This window comes from Crinia signifera, chromosome 9 (genome assembly GCF_055691185.1).
Source record: "Crinia signifera chromosome 9, ASM5569118v1, whole genome shotgun sequence".
Taxonomy (NCBI): Eukaryota; Metazoa; Chordata; class Amphibia; order Anura; family Myobatrachidae; genus Crinia; species Crinia signifera.
The window spans coordinates 152,575,441-152,593,660 of NC_139225.1; the positions used below are offsets into that span (position 1 = coordinate 152,575,441).

At 50.3% G+C, this 18,220-nt stretch overlaps 1 protein-coding gene across 1 annotated transcript in view; it reads right to left on the bottom strand.

Annotated features, from left to right (window-relative positions):
- The window catches only part of LOC146036347 (saoe class I histocompatibility antigen, A alpha chain-like), a 243,857-nt gene that overhangs the window by 24,916 nt on the left and 200,721 nt on the right, over positions 1-18,220 (bottom strand). The window contains exons 4-5 of the mRNA XM_083160304.1: positions 2,592-2,864; positions 1,911-2,009 (exon numbers count right to left, since the gene is read on the bottom strand). Of these exons, the coding sequence (XP_083016430.1) occupies positions 1,911-2,009; positions 2,592-2,864 (372 nt within the window). The remainder of the gene's footprint in view (positions 1-1,910; positions 2,010-2,591; positions 2,865-18,220) is intronic.

The window sequence follows — 18,220 nt, forward strand, 5'->3', positions numbered from 1 at the left end:
TGACAGATATATCTGCGGCTGTTTCCTCCCCTGGGGAGATCACAGTTACACCCCTGACAGATATATCTGTGGCTGTATACTCCCCTGGGGAGATGACAGGTACACCCCTGACAGATATATCTGCGGCTGTATCCTCCCCTGGGGAGATCACAGTTACACCCCTGACAGATATATCTGTGTCTGTATCCTCCTCTGAGATCACTGTTACACCCCTGAGAGATATATCTGGGGCTGTATCCTCCCCTGGGGAGATCACAGTTATACCCCTGACAGATATATCTGTGGCTGTATCCTCCCCTGAGGAGATCACAGCTATACCCCTGCCAGATATAACTGCGGCTGTATCCTCCCCTGGGGAGATCACAGTTATTCCCCTGACAGATATACAGATGGGGCAGAACATCCGCGCTGGCGATCCGCCAGCATCCTCGCCAGCCATCAGACTGAGACGCGCGTGCGTCTCAGGAGCACGCGTGTCTCCGTCGACGAGGCAACGGAAACCCTGTCCGTCTCCGCTTCAGGGAGATGGACAGGGTTAGGGGGGGTGCGGGCAGGCGGCAGGGACCCCGGGTTACCGCTGAGAAGCCAGCGGTGACCCGGGGGAGCGGCTGGAAGTGCCGTCGGAAGGGGATGCGCGCGCATCCCCTTCTTGCCATCGACATGGCGCTGGCGGGGGATGGCGGCTGGCGTCGCCATCGCCATCCCCTGCCAAGATGGGACCTGCCCCATCTGTATCTGCGGCTGTATCCTCCCCTGGAGAGATCACAGTTACACCACTGACAGATATATCTGCAGCTGTATCCTCCCCTGGGGAGATCACAGTTACACCCCTGACAGATATATCTGCAGCTGTATCCTACCCTGCGGAGATCACAGTTACACCCCTGACAGATATATCTGCGGCTATATCCCCTGCTGGGGAGATCACAGTTACACCCCTGACAGATATATCTGTTGTTGTATCCCCCCCTGGGGAGATCACAGTTACACCCCTGACAGATATATCTGCGGCTGTATCCTCCCCTGGGAGATCACAGTTACACCCCTGAGAGATATATTTGTTGTTGTATCCTCCCCTGGGAGATCACAGTTACACACCTGACAGATATATCTGTGGCTGTATCCTCCCCTGGGGAGATCACAGTTATACCCCTGACAGATATATCTGCGGCTGTATCCTCCCCTGGGGATATCACAGTTATACCCCTGACAGATACATCTGTGGCTGTATCCTCCTCTGGGGAGATCACAGTTACACCCCTGACAGATATATCTGTGGCTGTATCATCCCCTGGGGAGATCATAGTTACACCCCTGACAGATATATCTGCGGCTATATCCCCTGCTGAGGAGATCACAGTTACACCCCTGACAGATATATCTGTTGTTGTATCCTGCCCTGGGGAGATCACAGTTACACCCCTGACAGATATATCTTTGGCTGTATCCTCACCATGGAGATCACAGTTACACCCCTGCCAGATATATCTGCGGCTATATCCCCTGCTGGGGAGATCACAGTTACACCCCTGACAGATATATCTGTTATTGTATCCTCCCCTGGGGAGATCAAGTTACACCCCTGACAGATATATCTGCGGCTGTATCCTCCCCTGGGGAGATCACAGTTACACCCCTGACAGATATATCTGCGGCTGTATCCTCCCCTGGGAGATGACAGTTACACCCCTGACAGATATATCTGCGGCTGTGTCCTCCCCTGGGAAGATCACAGTTACATGAATGTGACTGTACTGTGCAGACTGGGAGATGAGGTGTGGGATGCAGGTGAGAATACAGATACAGCACAATATATAGTAACATAAGAAAAGCCCCATCTGTGTGGAATGTAGAAACATGAGAAATAATCCAGCATGACATAGTAACAGCGATGTAACCGTGACACTTACTCTTGTATATAAGAACTGCAGCAATGACCAGTGCGAGAACAGCAAGGCCTCCGATGGCCGCACCAATGATCACCCCGACTGAGGGGCCACTCCTAGGCTCTGAGAGAAATGCAAAGGAGAATATGGATATTAGTCATACTGTACCCATGTTATACATCCCACAATGTACTCTTACCCAAGTCCTGAGTCACCAGGAGACACTACACTGACCATAATCCTAAGGCACAGAGAGACACTACACTGACCATAGGCCTGAAACACCGCGTGACACTACAGTGACCTTAGTCCTGAGGCACCATGTGACACCACAATGACCATAGACCTGAGGCACCGCATGACACTACAGTGACCATAATTCTGAGGCACTGTGTGACACCTCACTGACCATAGTCCTGAGGCACCATGTGGCACCACACTGACCATAGTCCTGAGGCACCATGAGGCACCACACTGACCATAGTCCTGAGGCACTGTGTGACACCACACTGACCATAGTCCTGAGGCACCGTGTGACACTACACTGACCATAGTCCTGAGGCACCATGAGGCACCACACTGACCATAGTCCTGAGGCACCGTGTGACACTACACTGACCATAGTCCTGAGGCACTGTGTGACACCACACTGACCATAATTCTGAGGCACCTATGTGTGACACTCCTAATACACATGACACTCACCCCACTTCACGCTGAGTATCTTCTCCAGGCTGCTGTGCTCCACATGGCAGGAGTAACGCTCCTCCTCCCCAGCCGGCACTTCCACAGTGACTCTTTTCTGATAGGTTCCGTCAGGATGGGGGAGGATCCGACTGGCCTCATCAGACAGAACCTCGTCCTGCTCATCCCTCATCCACTTCACATCCACAGCTCGGGGGTGAAACCCGTACACCTGACAGTGAAGCTTTGTGACCTCGCCTGACCGGTGACCTGTGACCTTCACCTCTGGGGCAACTGAGAAGAGAGAGCGAGGAAATGGTCACTACAAGTACCAGCACACCCACTGGCACATGTACTGCACAGGAATTACACTAATAATTTGTATATTGTACACAATTCTCATATAGAGGCTCAGTTATCAATGATCACATCTCTATTGTGATGTAGGGGTGATATTGGCCTCCCAGGATCACATTGCAGAATGCAGCAATATTGGGAGTATGGATCACCCGGCAGGGACAGGGGCTGTGTAAGGAGACCATCCCTGAGATGTGCTCAGTGTGGTGTCCGGGCCTCTGCACATGTGCAGTCAGTGTTACCACCATGCACAGCAACAATGTCCAGTGGTGGGGTCCAAGAAGTGCAGCCCAATAGGCTACAATGGGCTACTATAGTCTGAGGATTGCAGTAGCAGCAGGGACAGTGTACAGCAGCATTCATGGTATTACTACATCTGGCAGCAACTAATCCCCCACAGGCACATACAGTATGGGGGACGTGGTATTGGCAGGAATGGAGCAATCGCAGCAAGTAGATACTGCAGACACTGTGATACCTTATTTCTACATCGGAGGGATACTTCATATGGGTGTGGTATATTACCCCGACAGTCGGGATTCCGACAGTCAGTACTCTGACGACGGAATCCCGACTGCACAGCGCGGGGAGCGCAATGAAGCACCTTGCGGGCTCGCTGTGCTTGCCACGCTGCGGGCACGGTGGCAATTTTATTCTCCCTCTATAGGGGTCGTGGACCCCCAGGAGGGAGCAGTCGGGATTTCAACATCGGAGAAATGACTGTCGGAATCCCAACGGTCGGGGAGCCGTCCGGCACCCCTTCACATATGTGATGTAAGGGGCCCCTGATATAGGGAACACCGGCCCCAGACTGGTCAGTACAGGGCCAATCCCACTATGAGGATGGGTAATAGCCCTACTTATAGTGCAGTCATTCCTGGGCTGATGTTATATGTAAGGGGCCCCTGATATAGAGAACACCAGCCCCAGACTGGTCAGTACAGGGCCAATCCCACTATGAGGATGGGTAATAGCCCTACTTATAGTGCAGTCATTCATGGCCTGATGTTATATGTAAGGGGCCCCTGATATAGGGAACACCGGCCCCAGACTGGTCAGTACAGGGCCAATCCCACTATGAGGATGGGTAATAGCCCTACTTATAGTGTAGTCATTCATGGCCTGATGTTATATGTAAGGGGCCCCTGATATAGGGAACACCGGCCCCAGACTGGTCAGTACAGGGCCAATCCCACTATGAGGATGGGTAATAGCCTTACTTATAGTGCAGTCATTCATGGCCTGATGTTATATGTAAGGGGCCCCTGATATAGGGAACACCGGCCCCACACTGGTCAGTACAGGGCCAATCCCACTATGAGGATGGGTAATAGCCCCTACTTATAGTGCAGTCATTCATGGCCTGATGTTATATGTAAGGGGCCCCTGATATAGGGAACACCGGCCCCAGACTGGTCAGTACAGGGCCAATCCCACTATGAGGATGGGTAATAGCCTTACTTATAGTGCAGTCATTCATGGGCTGATGTTATATGTAAGGGGCCCCTGATATAGAGAACACCAGCCCCAGACTGGTCAATACAGGGCCAATCCCACTATGAGGATGGGTAATAGCCCTACTTATAGTGCAGTCATTCATGGGCTGATGTTATATGTAAGGGGCCCCTGATATAGAGAACACCAGCCCCAGACTGGTCAGTACAGGGCCAATCCCACTATGAGGATGGGTAATAGCCCTACTTATAGTGCAGTCATTCATGGCCTGATGTTATATGTAAGGGGCCCATGATATAGGGAACACCGGTCCCAGACTGGTCAGCACAGGGCCAATCCCACTATGAGGATGGGTAATAGCCTTACTTATAGTGCAGTCATTCATGGAATGATGTTATATGTAAGGGGCCCCTGATATAGAGAACACCGGCCTCAGACTGGTCAGTACAGGGCCAATCCCACTATGAGGATGGGTAATAGCCCCTACTTATAGTGCAGTCATTCATGGCCTGATGTTATATGTAAGGGGCCCCTGATATAGGGAACACCGGCCCCAGACTGGTCAGTACAGGGCCAATCCCACTATGAGGATGGGTAATAGCCTTACTTATAGTGCAGTCATTCATGGGCTGATGTTATATGTAAGGGGCCCCTGATATAGAGAACACCAGCCCCAGACTGGTCAGTACAGGGCCAATCCCACTATGAGGATGGGTAATAGCCCTACTTATAGTGCAGTCATTCATGGCCTGATGTTATATGTAAGGGGCCCATGATATAGAGAACACCAGCCCCAGACTGGTCAGTACAGGGCCAATCCCACTATGAGGATGGGTAATAGCCCCTACTTATAGTGCAGTCATTCATGGCCTGATGTTATATGTAAGGGGCCCCTGATATAGGGAACACCGGCCCCAGACTGGTCAGTACAGGGCCAATCCCACTATGAGGATGGGTAATAGCCCTACTTATAGTGCAGTCATTCATGGCCTGATGTTATATGTAAGGGGCCCATGATTTAGGGAACACCGGTCCCAGACTGGTCAGTACAGGGCCAATCCCACTATGAGGATGGGTAATAGCCCCTACTTATAGTGCAGTCATTCATGGCCTGATGTTATATGTAAGGGGCCCCTGATATAGGGAACACCAGCCCCAGACTGGTCAGTACAGGGCCAATCCCACTATGAGGATGGGTAATAGCCCTACTTATAGTGCAGTCATTCATGGCCTGATGTTATATGTAAGGGGCCCCTGATATAGGGAACACCGGCCCCAGACTGGTCAGTACAGGGCCAATCCCACTATGAGGATGGGTAATAGCCCCTACTTATAGTGCAGTCATTCATTGCCTGATGTTATATGTAAGGGGCCCCTGATATAGGGAACACCGGCCCCAGACTGGTCAGTACAGGGCCAATCCCACTATGAGGATGGGTAATAGCCCTACTTATAGTGCAGTCATTCATGGGCTGATGTTATATGTAAGGGGCCCCTGATATAGGGAACACCGGCCCCAGACTGGTCAGTACAGGGCCAATCCCACTATGAGGATGGGTAATAGCCCTACTTATAGTGCAGTCATATATGGCCTGATGTTATATGTAAGGGGCCCCTGATATAGGGAACACCAGCCCCAGACGGGTCAGTACAGGGCGAATCCCACTATGAGGATGGGTAATAGGCCCTACTTATAGGGCAGTCATTCATGGCCTGATGTTATATGTAAGGGGCCCTGATATAGGGAACACCGGCCCCAGACTGGTCAGTACAGGGCCAATCCCACTAAGAGGATGGGTAATAGCCCCACTTATAGTGCAGTCATTCGTGGCCTGATGTTATATGTAAGGGGCCCCTGATATAGGGAACACCGGCCCCAGACTGGTCAGTACAGGGCCAATCCCACTATGAGGATGGGTAATAGCCCTACTTATAGTGCAGTCATTCATGGCCTGATGTTATATGTAAGGGGCCCCTGATATAGGGAACACCGGCCCCAGACTGTTCAGTACAGGGCCAATCCCACTACGAGGAAGGGTAATAGCCTCTACTTATAGTGCAGTCATTCATTGCCTGATGTTATATGTAAGGGGCCCCTGATATAGTTAACATCGGCCCCAGACTGTTCAGTACAGGGCCAATCCCACTACGAGGAAGGGTAATAGCCCCTACTTATAGTGCAGTCATTCATTGCCTGATGTTATATGTAAGGGGCCCCTGATATAGGGAACACCGGTCCCAGACTGGTCAGTACAGGGCCAATCCCACTATGAGGATGGGTAATAGCCCTACTTATAGTGCAGTCATTCATGGGCTGATGTTATATGTAAGGGGCCCCTGATATAGGGAACACCGGCCCCAGACTGGTCAGTACAGGGCCAATCCCACTATGAGGATGGGTAATAGCCCCTACTTATAGTGCAGTCATTCATTGCCTGATGTTATATGTAAGGGGCCCCTGATATAGGGAACACCGGCCCCAGACTGGTCAGTACAGGGCCAATCCCACTATGAGGATGGGTAATAGCCCTACTTATAGTGCAGTCATTTATGGGCTGATGTTATATGTAAGGGGCCCCTGATATAGAGAACACCAGCCCCAGACTGGTCACTACAGGGCCAATCCCACTATGAGGATGGGTAATAGCCCTACTTATAGTGCAGTCATTCATGGCCTGATGTTATATGTAAGGGGCCCCTGATATAGAGAACACCGGCCTCAGACTGGTCAGTACAGGGCCAATCCCACTATGAGGATGGGTAATAGCCCTACTTATAGTGCAGTCATTCATGGCCTGATGTTAGATGTAAGGGGCCCCTGATATATGGAACACAAGCCCCAGACTGGTCAGTACAGGGCCAATCCCACTATGAGGATGGGTAATAGCCCTACTTATAGTGCAGTCATTCATGGCCTGATGTTATATGTAAGGGGCCCCTGATATAGGGAACACCGGCCCCAGACTGGTCAGTACAGGGCCAATCCCACTATGAGGATGGGTAATAGCCCTACTTATAGTGCAGTCATTCATGGCCTGATGTTGTATGTAAGGGGCCCCTGATATAGAGAACACCGGCCCCAGACTGGTCAGTACAGGGCCAATCCCACTATGAGGATGGGTAATAGCCCTACTTATAGTGCAGTCATTCATGGCCTGATGTTGTATGTAAGGGGCCCCTGATATAGAGAACACCGGCCCCAGACTGGTCAGTACAGGGCCAATCCCACTATGAGGATGGGTAATAGCCCTACTTATAGTGCAGTCATTCATGGCCTGATGTTATATGTAAGGGGCCCATGATTTAGGGAACACCGGTCCCAGACTGGTCAGTACAGGGCCAATCCCACTATGAGGATGGGTAATAGCCCCTACTTATAGTGCAGTCATTCATGGCCTGATGTTATATGTAAGGGGCCCCTGATATAGGGAACACCAGCCCCAGACTTGTCAGTACAGGGCCAATCCCACTATGAGGATGGGTAATAGCCCTACTTATAGTGCAGTCATTCATGGCCTGATGTTATATGTAAGGGGCCCCTGATATAGGGAACACCGGCCCCAGACTGGTCAGTACAGGGCCAATCCCACTATGAGGATGGGTAATAGCCCCTACTTATAGTGCAGTTATTCATTGCCTGATGTTATATGTAAGGGGCCCCTGATATAGGGAACACCGGCCCCAGACTGGTCAGTACAGGGCCAATCCCACTATGAGGATGGGTAATAGCCCTACTTATAGTGCAGTCATTCATGGGCTGATGTTATATGTAAGGGGCCCCTGATATAGAGAACACCAGCCCCAGACTGGTCAGTACAGGGCCAATCCCACTATGAGGATGGGTAATAGCCCTACTTATAGTGCAGTCATTCATGGCCTGATGTTGTATGTAAGGGGCCCCTGATATAGAGAACACCGGCCCCAGACTGGTCAGTACAGGGCCAATCCCACTATGAGGATGGGTAATAGCCCTACTTATAGTGCAGTCATTCATGGCCTGATGTTATATGTAAGGGGCCCATGATTTAGGGAACACCGGTCCCAGACTGGTCAGTACAGGGCCAATCCCACTATGAGGATGGGTAATAGCCCCTACTTATAGTGCAGTCATTCATGGCCTGATGTTATATGTAAGGGGCCCCTGATATAGGGAACACCAGCCCCAGACTGGTCAGTACAGGGCCAATCCCACTATGAGGATGGGTAATAGCCCTACTTATAGTGCAGTCATTCATGGCCTGATGTTATATGTAAGGGGCCCCTGATATAGGGAACACCGGCCCCAGACTGGTCAGTACAGGGCCAATCCCACTATGAGGATGGGTAATAGCCCCTACTTATAGTGCAGTCATTCATTGCCTGATGTTATATGTAAGGGGCCCCTGATATAGGGAACACCGGCCCCAGACTGGTCAGTACAGGGCCAATCCCACTATGAGGATGGGTAATAGCCCTACTTATAGTGCAGTCATTCATGGGCTGATGTTATATGTAAGGGGCCCCTGATATAGAGAACACCAGCCCCAGACTGGTCAGTACAGGGCCAATCCCACTATGAGGATGGGTAATAGCCCTACTTATAGTGCAGTCATTCATAGCCTGATGTTATATGTAAGGGGCCCCTGATATAGAGAACACCAGCCCCAGACTGGTCAGTACAGGGCCAATCCCACTATGAGGATGGGTAATAGCCCTACTTATAGTGCAGTCATTCATGGCCTGATGTTATATGTAAGGGGCCCATGATATAGGGAACACCGGTCCCAGACTGGTCAGTACAGGGCCAATCCCACTATGAGGATGGGTAATAGCCTTACTTATAGTGCAGTCATTCATGGCCTGATGTTATATGTAAGGGGCCCCTGATATAGGGAACACCGGTCCCAGACTGGTCAGTACAGGGCCAATCCCACTAAGAGGATGGGTAATAGCCCCACTTATAGTGCAGTCATTCATGGCCTGATGTTATATGTAAATGGCCCCTGATATAGGGAACACCGGCCCCAGACTGGTCAGTACAGGGCCAATCCCACTATGAGGATGGGTAATAGCCCTACTTATAGTGCAGTCATTCATGGCCTGATGTTATATGTAAGGGGCCCATGATATAGGGAACACCGGTCCCAGACTGGTCAGTACAGGGCCAATCCCACTATGAGGATGGGTAATAGCCCTACTTATAGTGCACAGTCATTCATGGCCTGATGTTATATGTAAGGGGCCCCTGATATAGGGAACACTGGCCCCAGACTGGTCAGTACAGGGCCAATCCCACTATGAGGATGGGTAATAGCCCTACTTATAGAGCACAGTCATTCATGGCCTGATGTTATATGTAAGGGGCCCCTGATATAGGGAACACCAGCCCCAGACGGGTCAGTACAGGGCCAATCCCACTATGAGGATGGGTAATAGCCTTACTTATAGTGCAGTCATTCATGACCTGATGTTATATGTAAGGGGCCCCTGATATAGGGAACACCGGCCCCAGACTGGTCAGTACAGGGCCAATCCCACTATGAGGATGGGTAATAGCCTTACTTATAGTGCAGTCATTCATGGCCTGATGTTATATGTAAGGGGCCCCTGATATAGAGAACACCGGCCTCAGACTGGTCAGTACAGGGCCAATCCCACTATGAGGATGGGTAATAGCCTTACTTATAGTGCAGTCATTCATGGAATGATGTTATATGTAAGGGGCCCCTGATATAGAGAACACCGGCCTCAGACTGGTCAGTACAGGGCCAATCCCACTATGAGGATGGGTAATAGCCCTAGGTATAGTGCAGTCATTCATGGCCTGATGTTATATGTAAGGGGCCCCTGATATAGGGAACCGGCCCCAGACTGGTCAGTACAGGGCCAATCCCACTATGAGGATGGGTAATAGCCCTACTTATAGTGCAGTCATTCATGGGCTGATGTTATATGTAAGGGGCCCCTGATATAGAGAACACCAGCCCCAGACTGGTCAGTACAGGGCCAATCCCATTATGAGGATGGGTAATAGCCCTACTTATAGTGCAGTCATTCATGGCCTGATGTTATATGTAAGGGGCCCCTGATATAGGGAACACCAGCCCCAGACTGGTCAGTACAGGGCCAATCCCACTATGAGGATGGGTAATAGCCCTACTTATAGTGCAGTCATTCATGGCCTGATGTTAGATGTAAGGGGCCCCTGATATATGGAACACAAGCCCCAGACTGGTCAGTACAGGGCCAATCCCACTATGAGGATGGGTAATAGCCCTACTTATAGTGCAGTCATTCATGGCCTGATGTTGTATGTAAGGGGCCCCTGATATAGAGAACACCGGCCTCAGACTGGTCAGTACAGGGCCAATCCCACTATGAGGATGGGTAATTGCCCTACTTATAGTGCAGTCATTCATGGCCTGATGTTATATGTAAGGGGCCCCTGATATAGAGAACACCAGCCCCAGACTGGTCAGTACAGGGCCAATCCCACTATGAGGATGGGTAATAGCCCTACTTATAGTGCAGTCATTCATGGCCTGATGTTATATGTAAGGGGCCCCTGATATAGGGAACACCGGTCCCAGACTGGTCAGTACAGGGCCAATCCCACTATGAGGATGGGTAATATCCGTACTTATAGAGCACAGTCATTCATGGCCTGATGTTATATGTAAGGGGCCCCTGATATAGGGAACACCAGCCCCAGACTGGTCAGTACAGGGCCAATCCCACTATGAGGATGGGTAATAGCCTTACTTATAGTGCAGTCATTCATGGCCTGATGTTATATGTAAGGGGCCCCTGATATAGGGAACACCGGCCCCAGACTGGTCAGTACAGGACCAATCCCACTATGAGGATGGGTAATAGCCCTACTTATAGTGCAGTCATTCATGGCCTGATGTTATATGTAAGGGGCCCCTGATATAGGGAACACCGGCCCCAGACTGGTCAGTACAGGACCAATCCCACTATGAGGATGGGTAATAGCCCTACTTATAGTGCAGTCATTCATTGCCTGATGTTATATGTAAGGGGCCCCTGATATAGGGAACTGGCCCCAGACTGGTCAGTACAGGGCCAATCCCACTATGAGGATGGGTAATAGCCCTACTTATAGTGCAGTCATTCATGGGCTGATGTTATATGTAAGGGGCCCCTGATATAGAGAACACCAGCCCCAGACTGGTCAGTACAGGGCCAATCCCACTATGAGGATGGGTAATAGCCCTACTTATAGTGCAGTCATTCATGGCCTGATGTTAGATGTAAGGGGCCCCTGATATAGAGAACACCGGCCCCAGACTGGTCAGTACAGGGCCAATCCCACTATGAGGATGGGTAATAGCCCTACTTATAGTGCAGTCATTCATGGCCTGATGTTATATGTAAGGGGCCCATGATTTAGGGAACACCGGTCCCAGACTGGTCAGTACAGGGCCAATCCCACTATGAGGATGGGTAATAGCCCCACTTATAGTGCAGTCATTCATGGCCTGATGTTATATGTAAGGGGCCCCTGATATAGGGAACACCGGCCCCAGACTGGTCAGTACAGGGCCAATCCCACTATGAGGATGGGTAATAGCCCCTACTTATAGTGCAGTCATTCATTGCCTGATGTTATATGTAAGGGGCCCCTGATATAGGGAACACCGGCCCCAGACTGGTCAGTACAGGGCCAATCCCACTATGAGGATGGGTAATTGCCCTACTTATAGTGCAGTCATTCATGGCCTGATGTTATATGTAAGGGGCCCCTGATATAGAGAACACCAGCCCCAGACTGGTCAGTACAGGGCCAATCCCACTATGAGGATGGGTAATAGCCCTACTTATAGTGCAGTCATTCATGGCCTGATGTTATATGTAAGGGGCCCATGATATAGGGAACACCGGTCCCAGACTGGTCAGTACAGGGCCAATCCCACTATGAGGATGGGTAATATCCGTACTTATAGAGCACAGTCATTCATGGCCTGATGTTATATGTAAGGGGCCCCTGATATAGGGAACACCAGCCCCAGACTGGTCAGTACAGGGCCAATCCCACTATGAGGATGGGTAATAGCCTTACTTATAGTGCAGTCATTCATGGCCTGATGTTATATGTAAGGGGCCCCTGATATAGGGAACACCGGCCCCAGACTGGTCAGTACAGGACCAATCCCACTATGAGGATGGGTAATAGCCCTACTTATAGTGCAGTCATTCATGGCCTGATGTTATATGTAAGGGGCCCCTGATATAGGGAACACCGGCCCCAGACTGGTCAGTACAGGACCAATCCCACTATGAGGATTGGTAATAGCCCTACTTATAGTGCAGTCATTCATTGCCTGATGTTATATGTAAGGGGCCCCTGATATAGGGAACCGGCCCCAGACTGGTCAGTACAGGGCCAATCCCACTATGAGGATGGGTAATAGCCCTACTTATAGTGCAGTCATTCATGGGCTGATGTTATATGTAAGGGGCCCCTGATATAGAGAACACCAGCCCCAGACTGGTCAGTACAGGGCCAATCCCACTAAAAGGATGGGTAATAGCCCTACTTATAGTGCAGTCATTCATGGCCTGATGTTATATGTAAGGGGCCCCTGATATAGAGAACACCGGCCTCAGACTGGTCAGTACAGGGCCAATCCCACTATGAGGATGGGTAATAGAACTACTTATAGTGCAGTCATTCATGGCCTGATGTTAGATGTAAGGGGCCCCTGATATATGGAACACAAGCCCCAGACTGGTCAGTACAGGGCCAATCCCACTATGAGGATGGGTAATAGCCCTACTTATAGTGCAGTCATTCATGGCCTGATGTTGTATGTAAGGGGCCCCTGATATAGAGAACACCGGCCTCAGACTGGTCAGTACAGGGCCAATCCCACTATGAGGATGGGTAATAGCCCTACTTATACTGCAGTCATTCATGGCCTGATGTTATATGAAAGGGGCCCCTGATATTTTATTATTTATTTATTAATAGTTTCTTATATAGCGCATACAAATTCCGCAGCGCTGTACAGAGCATAGGGAACACCAGCCCCAGACTGGTCAGTACAGGGCCAATCCCACTATGAGGATGGGTAATAGCCCTACTTATAGTGCAGTCATTCATGGCCTGATGTTATATGTAAGGGGCCCCTGATATAGAGAACACCGGCCTCAGACTGGTCAGTACAGGGCCAATCCCACTATGAGGATGGGTAATAGCCCTACTTATAGTGCAGTCATTCATGGCCTGATGTTAGATGTAAGGGGCCCCTGATATATGGAACACAAGCCCCAGACTGGTCAGTACAGGGCCAATCCCACTATGAGGATGGGTAATAGCCCTACTTATAGTGCAGTCATTCATGGCCTGATGTTGTATGTAAGGGGCCCCTGATATAGAGAACACCGGCCTCAGACTGGTCAGTACAGGGCCAATCCCACTATGAGGATGGGTAATAGCCCTACTTATAGTGCAGTCATTCATGGCCTGATGTTATATGTAAGGGGCCCCTGATATAGGGAACACCAGCCCCAGACTGGTCAGTACAGAGCCAATCCCACTATGAGGATGGGTAATAGCCCTACTTATAGTGCAGTCATTCATGGCCTGGTGTTATATGTAAGGGGCCCCTGATATAGAGAACACCGGCCCAGACTGGTCAGTACAGGGCCAATCCCACTATGAGGATGGGTAATAGCCCTACTTATAGTGCAGTCATTCATGGCCTGATGTTGTATGTAAGGGGCCCCTGATATAGAGAACACCGGCCTCAGACTGGTCAGTACAGGGCCAATCCCACTATGAGTATGGGTAATAGCCCTACTTATAGTGCAGTCATTCATGGCCTGATGTTAGATGTAAGGGGCCCCTGATATAGAGAATACCGGCCCCAGACTGGTCAGTGCAGGGCCAATCCCACTATGAGGATGGGTAATAGCCCTACTTATAGTGCAGTCATTCATAGCCGGATGTTATATGTAAGGGGCCCCTGATATAGAGAACACCGGCCCCAGACTGGTCAGTACAGGGCCAATCCCACTATAAGGATAGGTAATAGCCCCACTTATAGTGCAGTCATTCATGGCCTGATGTTATATGTAAGGGGCCCCTGATATAGGGAACACCGGCCCCAGACTGGTCAGTACAGGGCCAATCCCACTATGAGGATGGGTAATAGCCCCTACTTATAGTGCAGTCATTCATTGCCTGATGTTATATGAAAGGGGCCCCTGATATAGGGAACACCGGCCCCAGACTGGTCAGTACAGGGCCAATCCCACTATGAGGATGGGTAATAGCCCTACTTATAGTGCAGTCATTCATGGGCTGATGTTATATGTAAGGGGCCCCTGATATAGAGAACACCAGCCCCAGACTGGTCAGTACAGGGCCAATCCCACTATGAGGATGGGTAATAGCCCCTACTTATAGTGCAGTCATTCATGGCCTGATGTTATATGTAAGGGGCCCATGATATAGGGAACACCGGTCCCAGACTGGTCAGTACAGGGCCAATCCCACTATGAGGATGGGTAATAGCCTTACTTATAGTGCAGTCATTCATGGCCTGATGTTATATGTAAGGGGCCCCTGATATAGGGAACACCAGCCCCAGACTGGTCAGTACAGGGCCAATCCCACTATGAGGATGGGTAATAGCCTTACTTATAGTGCAGTCATTCATGGCCTGATGTTATATGTAAGGGGCCCCTGATATAGGGAATACCAGCCCAAGACTGGTCAGTAAAGGGCCAATCCCACTATGAGGATGGGTAATAGCCTTACTTATAGTGCAGTCATTCATGGCCTGATGTTATATGTAAGGGGCCCCTGATATAGGGAACCGGCCCCAGACTGGTCAGTACAGGGCCAATCCCACTATGAGGATGGGTAATAGCCCTACTTATAGTGCAGTCCTTCATGGGCTGATGTTATATGTAAGGGGCCCCTGATATAGAGAACACCAGCCCCAGACTGGTCAGTACAGGGCCAATCCCACTATGAGGATGGGTAATAGCCCTACTTATAGTGCAGTCATTCATGGCCTGATGTTATATGTAAGGGGCCCCTGATATAGAGAACACCGGCCTCAGACTGGTCAGTACAGGCCCAATCCCACTATGAGGATGGGTAATAGCCCTACTTATAGTGCAGTCATTCATGGCCTGATGTTATATGTAAGGGGCCCCTGATATAGGGAACACCAGCCCCAGACTGGTCAGTACAGAGCCAATCCCACTATGAGGATGGGTAATAGCCCTACTTATAGTGCAGTCATTCATGGCCTGGTGTTATATGTAAGGGGCCCCTGATATAGAGAACACCGGCCCAGACTGGTCAGTACAGGGCCAATCCCACTATGAGGATGGGTAATAGCCCTACTTATAGTGCAGTCATTCATGGCCTGATGTTGTATGTAAGGGGCCCCTGATATAGAGAACACCGGCCTCAGACTGGTCAGTACAGGGCCAATCCCACTATGAGTATGGGTAATAGCCCTACTTATAGTGCAGTCATTCATGGCCTGATGTTAGATGTAAGGGGCCCCTGATATAGAGAATACCGGCCCCAGACTGGTCAGTGCAGGGCCAATCCCACTATGAGGATGGGTAATAGCCCTACTTATAGTGCAGTCATTCATAGCCGGATGTTATATGTAAGGGGCCCCTGATATAGAGAACACCGGCCCCAGACTGGTCAGTACAGGGCCAATCCCACTATGAGGATGGGTAATAGCCCCACTTATAGTGCAGTCATTCATGGCCTGATGTTATATGTAAGGGGCCCCTGATATAGGGAACACCGGCCCCAGACTGGTCAGTACAGGGCCAATCCCACTATGAGGATGGGTAATAGCCCCTACTTATAGTGCAGTCATTCATTGCCTGATGTTATATGTAAGGGGCCCCTGATATAGGGAACACCGGCCCCAGACTGGTCAGTACAGGGCCAATCCCACTATGAGGATGGGTAATAGCCCTACTTATAGTGCAGTCATTCATGGGCTGATGTTATATGTAAGGGGCCCCTGATATAGAGAACACCAGCCCCAGACTGGTCAGTACAGGGCCAATCCCACTATGAGGATGGGTAATAGCCCCTACTTATAGTGCAGTCATTCATGGCCTGATGTTATATGTAAGGGGCCCATGATATAGGGAACACCGGTCCCAGACTGGTCAGTACAGGGCCAATCCCACTATGAGGATGGGTAATAGCCTTACTTATAGTGCAGTCATTCATGGCCTGATGTTATATGTAAGGGGCCCCTGATATAGGGAACACCAGCCCCAGACTGGTCAGTACAGGGCCAATCCCACTATGAGGATGGGTAATAGCCTTACTTATAGTGCAGTCATTCATGGCCTGATGTTATATGTAAGGGGCCCCTGATATAGGGAATACCAGCCCAAGACTGGTCAGTAAAGGGCCAATCCCACTATGAGGATGGGTAATAGCCTTACTTATAGTGCAGTCATTCATGGCCTGATGTTATATGTAAGGGGCCCCTGATATAGGGAACCGGCCCCAGACTGGTCAGTACAGGGCCAATCCCACTATGAGGATGGGTAATAGCCCTACTTATAGTGCAGTCCTTCATGGGCTGATGTTATATGTAAGGGGCCCCTGATATAGAGAACACCAGCCCCAGACTGGTCAGTACAGGGCCAATCCCACTATGAGGATGGGTAATAGCCCTACTTATAGTGCAGTCATTCATGGCCTGATGTTATATGTAAGGGGCCCCTGATATAGAGAACACCGGCCTCAGACTGGTCAGTACAGGCCCAATCCCACTATGAGGATGGGTAATAGCCCTACTTATAGTGCAGTCATTCATGGCCTGATGTTATATGTAAGGGGCCCCTGATATAGGGAACACCAGCCCCAGACTGGTCAGTACAGAGCCAATCCCACTATGAGGATGGGTAATAGCCCTACTTATAGTGCAGTCATTCATGGCCTGGTGTTATATGTAAGGGGCCCCTGATATAGAGAACACCGGCCCAGACTGGTCAGTACAGGGCCAATCCCACTATGAGGATGGGTAATAGCCCTACTTATAGTGCAGTCATTCATGGCCTGATGTTGTATGTAAGGGGCCCCTGATATAGAGAACACCGGCCTCAGACTGGTCAGTACAGGGCCAATCCCACTATGAGTATGGGTAATAGCCCTACTTATAGTGCAGTCATTCATGGCCTGATGTTAGATGTAAGGGGCCCCTGATATAGAGAATACCGGCCCCAGACTGGTCAGTGCAGGGCCAATCCCACTATGAGGATGGGTAATAGCCCTACTTATAGTGCAGTCATTCATAGCCGGATGTTATATGTAAGGGGCCCCTGATATAGAGAACACCGGCCCCAGACTGGTCAGTACAGGGCCAATCCCACTATGAGGATGGGTAATAGCCCCACTTATAGTGCAGTCATTCATGGCCTGATGTTATATGTAAGGGGCCCCTGATATAGGGAACACCGGCCCCAGACTGGTCAGTACAGGGCCAATCCCACTATGAGGATGGGTAATAGCCCCTACTTATAGTGCAGTCATTCATTGCCTGATGTTATATGTAAGGGGCCCCTGATATAGGGAACACCGGCCCCAGACTGGTCAGTACAGGGCCAATCCCACTATGAGGATGGGTAATAGCCCTACTTATAGTGCAGTCATTCATGGGCTGATGTTATATGTAAGGGGCCCCTGATATAGAGAACACCAGCCCCAGACTGGTCAGTACAGGGCCAATCCCACTATGAGGATGGGTAATAGCCCCTACTTATAGTGCAGTCATTCATGGCCTGATGTTATATGTAAGGGGCCCATGATATAGGGAACACCGGTCCCAGAC